The 5,819-nt window shown below is 39.9% G+C and overlaps 1 protein-coding gene across 2 annotated transcripts; it reads left to right on the forward strand.

The window, feature by feature from the left end:
- Positions 1-564: 564 nt before the first annotated feature.
- si:dkey-175g6.2 (trichohyalin) lies at positions 565-5,034 on the forward strand. Of its 2 annotated transcripts, none has more exons than XM_027149585.2 (2): positions 565-847; positions 1,984-5,034. In XM_027149585.2, exon 2 carries the CDS (start codon positions 2,010-2,012, stop codon positions 3,855-3,857), a length of 1,848 nt encoding a protein of 615 aa, XP_027005386.2. In that variant the 5' UTR covers positions 565-847; positions 1,984-2,009; the 3' UTR covers positions 3,858-5,034. The 2 variants fall into 2 exon arrangements, with proteins under 2 accessions (XP_027005386.2, XP_027005378.2); XM_027149577.2 differs by having other exon boundaries at positions 570-847; positions 1,958-5,034.
- The last annotated feature ends 785 nt before the right edge of the window (positions 5,035-5,819 follow it).

Genomic DNA, 5,819 nt, shown 5'->3' on the forward strand with positions numbered 1-5,819 from the left:
AGATGGATGAAAGTCGACGATGGGCGCGAGAGACAAAGACTGTCAAATTGGAGGTGCTCGGGAAATGGAGCGGAAATGGAGCTGCGGAGCGTAGCCGCGTGCGTCACCGTGGCCTCAGTCGTTTGGCTCCGGTCCAGGTCCGATTAACGGGCAAGTCCCTACAAATACCAGACTGAACGGGTAAAAGTAGTGATTTTTTAATAGGGGGATACCGAACACTGCCTGAAGATGTGCGTCTTTGCACCAGGAGTCAGTTCATTTAGACTCATCTTCAATGATCCTCTCAATTAAATATCACATCATGTATCGTCATTCTGCTTCCGAACCCACGTCAATTAATTAATAAAACGAATTCGAGAACCTTGTTTAAACGATAATGTTTCTGATTTCCAAGCACGGTGCTCTCCGTTCATAATGGAGAGAGTTGCTTCATTCATGCCGTTTCCGTTCATTCATCAGAGCAGCGTAACGTACCCTCTGAGTTCAAACGAGACACGAAATTCTTATCAATGAAGGGGAGTGACGTCAAAGGCGGCGCGCTGTGACTCGTCGGTCACGTGTTCCCACACGCCTCTACTTATCCGCGCAGAGCTGTCCGCGGTCCTGATAAAAAATCACGCGCAACACTGACGTACAACAACCACTAACATCTTTCACATGTGCAAATAAGAGTGAATCTTAAACGAAATATCAGCTTGGGCCTGGAAAACAAACTTTTTTTTTCTTAATTTCGAATAAATAAGGACTGAAATCTTCGAGCTTCATTCAGACGAAGCTTCATTCAGTTAGAGACGAAGAGGCACAGGAGCACTTCTGAGTTGCAGCTGAATTTTGTACGGGATCGCAGGTGAGTGGCGTGTCTACGCTTTTATTATTCATTTCTATGCACGTTAATAGACATATACAGTTATAATATAACATAGGAATGCGAGGTAGGTCTCCGACAGCGCTTTATCCGACAGCGCTCATGAATCTGTGTGAAAATGTTCAGCCGAACAGCTGATTTTCAGAGTATCGAATTAAAAATTAACAAATTTAAAAAACAAAACAACAACAACAAAAAAACAATGTATATTCAGCATAGCTTAAGCTAATGTGATCCAAGATCAGACCCTTTAAAGAATAATCTGATTTCAGGATTTTCTTTCTGATAAATTATTATGAGAAAAGTACCTGAGCTTCAGCAGTAGTCCTATAATTCCAACTATGTCTATAGAAAACGAAATATTAAACCGGTTTATAATATGATCTTATCTAGAATATGACTATGAATACTATGAAATCGCACACAGTAGCTCCATATCTTCCGATATACAGCATCAAGTCACTATACGACGGTGTGTTATAACCCGTCTCGCATTCATGTGTGAACTGCATTTTAAAGTTACATTCCGTCTAAGAAATACTGGCTTAACATTACCAAGGAAATTCGATTCATTATCAGTCTTATGGTTTTGCAGGAATAGCGTCGGAAATCAGTGAATTCGGATATTTGCAAATGAGCAAATAAAGACTACTATGTGAATAAGTTTTGTGTTTTTTTAGTGGCATACTACGAGACAAAATTGAGCAAAATAGTAATTCTTATACAAATGCGTATATACATACATACATACATACATACACACACACACACACACACACACACACACACACACACACACACACACACACACACACACACACACACACACACACACACACACACACAAACATATATATAAAGACAGATATGCTCTTTGTTCATGGAATAATAATTTCAGAATTTCATTAATAAAAAAATAATTTATTTCAAACATACAGAACTTCAAAGGGGGAATTTGCACTGCTGTTAATGGTGCTAGAGTAATAAATTGTATTATGCAGGGGTTTGTGTGTCATATGACTGTATTGTATATTATGACACTAGGATTGATTCATTTTGTTTTGTGTTTGTGTTTGTGTTTGTGTTTGCAAGGTGCTCACCCTGTCCCCTCTCCCCAGCCCCATCTGGTCTGCTCTGCAAGGACATGACCTGCTGCCATCCTCCCTCCTCTACTCTCCTGTTAGTCCTGCTCAGCATTGCTCAACAGCTACCTGCTGCTGCCCCACTGCTATCTGAAAGCCCTCTCCCGGGCACCAGCAATGAAACACTCTGGCTGGTGCAACCTGGTCCAGCCACAGCAGCTGGACCGGTTCGGACACACAGGAAAGTGGAAGCCATCCTCCAGACTCCACTGAGACAAGGACGATTTACAGGCATAGACTCTGCCAAGGTGCTGGTATCTGTCTTGTTAGAGGCTCTTGATCATCCGGCTAGAGAAGAGAAGGGAAACCAAGTAGAGAATGAGGAGTATATAAAAAAGGAGTCATGGAAGGAACTGGAGATGTGGAGGGATCAGGAGGAGCGCAGAAATTCTGAGCAAGGCACGGATGAGGAGGAGAATATTGAAATACCACAGTCTGGATCGACTGAGGCGATGCAAGGAGTGGAGAAGGGAGGAGACAAAAAGGTAGGATTAACAGACCCATGGGTTTCAGATGAGGAGAATGAGAACGTAAACGGTGAAAACAAGTTTAAGGAAAAGGAAGGATTTCTGCAGAGTTTGCTCAGTGGGAAAGCAGAGGTCACACCCCAAATTATCACCTCACTTCAGCGTAAAACCAGGGGCTATTTTCAAAACATTGACCTTGGTCTCCAGGACAATGAGATCCTCCCACCTCTGAAGGGCTACAAAGCTTATAACCAGCAGCTGGCCTTGGCCAGCAAGAAGCTCAAGTGGCAAGAAGAGAGACAGAAAAATCCATCCCAGCTTGAGAGAAACTTCATGGATGATTTTGACTTTATAGACGAGGAGGAGGAGGTCCTTCCACGTGAGGAAGAAGAGGCAAGAGCACGAGCTGAGCAGGAAGAGGTGCGAAGACAGGAGGCAGAGGCACAAGAGGCGCGAGAGGAAGAGCAGAGACTTGCAGACATTGCCTCAGACATGCTTCTGGAATACATGGGGAGGAAACAAAAATCATCTTCTTTTATGAAAGACAGGAAGAATGCTTTATTGCTCAACAACGTGGCTGAGGACAAGCGATCTAACGAAGTGGAGGACAGTGATGATGATGAAATGGACCCAGAGACGATTGACAAACTGATTGAAATCTCTAGTAAACTGCACCTACCTGCCGATGATGTAGTTGAGATCATCACAGATGTGGAGGAGAAGAAGAAGAGAAAGGACCCACCACCCAGCAATGTCCCCCGTTTTCGGCCTTTAGTCCCACTTAAAGCCAAACAGAGAGCTCCACATTATCAATACCCTAAGTCCCCAAAGAAAGCTTCTTACAAGATGAACCCATATAAAAAGTGGTACAAGGAGAAAAGTAAATCCAAGTTCAACAAGCAGGACTACTGGTTTAAGCCAGAGAAGCAGTTACTAGCATATCCTTCCTTTCCCTACTATCAGAAGCCATATCGAGCCTATTACCCTGTCTATTTTCCATCTCCTAAATCACGCTTCTATACAAATCCTGCACTCTCCTTTGACTACAACTTTGGGGACCCCATTGGTTTTGGCTTTAAGCCTCCCAAACGTAGGTACAAAGACAGAGCCAAGGGAAGGGAGCGAAACTGGGTGCAAACGGGCCGCCGGCCCCAAAACATCTACCCTTTAGCTGACACAGTCATTTCTAACTACATCCTTCCTCATCCCCGAACTTATCAGACGCTCCCTGTGCCCAAACCCCGCTCTCCTCCAAGTGCAGTGGCACCTGGCTATTATTACCACCCAGACTATGCGTATGATGAGCCAGAGCCTGTTCCAGATAGTGATGATGAGCTAGAAAACTTCATTGAGAAGATTTACTACAATCGCAGGTTGTTCTAGATAGTTCTCTATCGGTGGAAAAACCTGTGATAAACCATAGCGATGAAAAAAGAGTGAGGAGAACAAAGAGAAAAATGGAATGAGTGAGGGATAAGGGCTGAGGAAAGACTAATTCTATGTTACTTCTCCACTCTTGTTTTTTAAAACATTCCAGGTTAGGTCAGAAAAGCGATGTTAATGAGGTACTGGACCCTCTGTGTGTTTGCATTCTGTTCCTCTCGCAGTTTACATTTTCATTTGGTGAGAGAACTTACGGGTGAATTTGACAGGCTTCATTCAGGTATGGTTTTACTCTTGCATGTCAAAACATTTTAGGTGCCAATTGCAAGAGACCCATGTTTACACAAAGATTACTTTTGATGCTTGATTAATTAACGTGATTAAAAAAAAAAAAAGGGTCTCAGCTTAGGCTGAAGTCTTGACTCACTAGTGAAATTATTACTGACCCATCTTTTTCATAGGCCATGTTTAGTTGTTATTATTAGTAGTCTTTTTGTCTTAATATGGCTCTATTTAATTCATGTGCATGCAGGTCTTGCACCATTGAAAATAATAACTTTATGTGAAACAAAAACATATATCCACCACAAACTTGAAAGCAAATCTTCCATTCTGTTTAAATAAATGCAAAATGGTGGGTGTCTTTAAAGGATGGATGTCATGTGATGGTAGTTTTTTCAGCATTCTTTCACCTTACCAATGATTTACTCTATGCTTCACATAAACATTTTTAAAACGCCTTTATTACTGTTCATGGGTTGCCTCTAGCATTTTATCAACACATTTTATCTTTGTCTCGAGGGTCAGAAGAAAGCTGTATATATAATGTCTATTTAAACAAAGTTTTAAAACACCTGAAAAGTCTTGAGAAATAAACTGAGGTTGAAACGTCTGCACGTCTATCTGTATTTGCATCTTTAAAAAAAACAGAAAAAAATATGGGGGAAACTTGCCTCTTTGAAAAAACTGTGGTTATTTAAAAAAATATACAAAAAAAAAACCCTAAGAAAGAAATCTTTAATTGTTTCCACAAGTGAACCAGTCTTGTGAAAGGAATTTGTTGTTGATGTCACCTTCCAGATTGTAAGTTGTACAGTGTGAAATAAACAAGTGTGTGCAATGTGTAAATAACAGCATGTTGATTACTAGTTTTGCTATATGAAAAAAAATAAATAAAAGCCACTATTTTATTAAAGATCTTTTTTAAAATGCCTTATTGGAGAGCGTTTGATTAGTCATCCAGAATAATGTGCCTTTTAAGCCTTTTCAAGTGCACTGTTTCATTTTACATTCGACAAAATGGACTAACAGATTGTACAGCATAGCATTGTTCCTGTTCACCTGCCTGTAGCATTGACTAACTAAAGCCTGCTATGATGTATTTCTAAGCTGATGTACATGGTCAAAATCTGTGTGCAAAATAGTCAAAGAAATTTATAGAAATTATAGAAAATGATATTCTCACAAATATATGAAAAATAAACAAAAGAAGTATATATATATATATATATATATATATATATATATATATATATATATATATATATATATATATATATATATATATATATATATATAAAAGCCTCATTTAAAAGATAAAGCTAAACAAAGGTCGGATAATTCTGCGTGTTAAATATTTTAGTCAAATCATCAAAACATCAAGGTTTACCACATTCTTGCATTTGCAGATGTACAGCTATATGCAAAAATGCACACCGAGCCCCTAATGACTCTATAAATCACATGCCATTGAAAAATAAACCTCCATTTTCTCCAGCCAATTGACTATGATGGCATTCAATGAAACGAGGAGACATGAAGGAGTATATATGAAAGAGTCATTCACAATAGTAGAGAGAGAGAGACTGGAATGTAAAAAGGCTATTGATGTGACAGGAATAACTATGGAAACACAATGAAACCAAGGAGGAGGGGAGAAAGAGAGGGGGGAGAATAGAAGAG

The sequence above is a fragment of the Tachysurus fulvidraco genome, chromosome 20 (genome assembly GCF_022655615.1).
Source record: "Tachysurus fulvidraco isolate hzauxx_2018 chromosome 20, HZAU_PFXX_2.0, whole genome shotgun sequence".
Classification (NCBI taxonomy): Eukaryota; Metazoa; Chordata; class Actinopteri; order Siluriformes; family Bagridae; genus Tachysurus; species Tachysurus fulvidraco.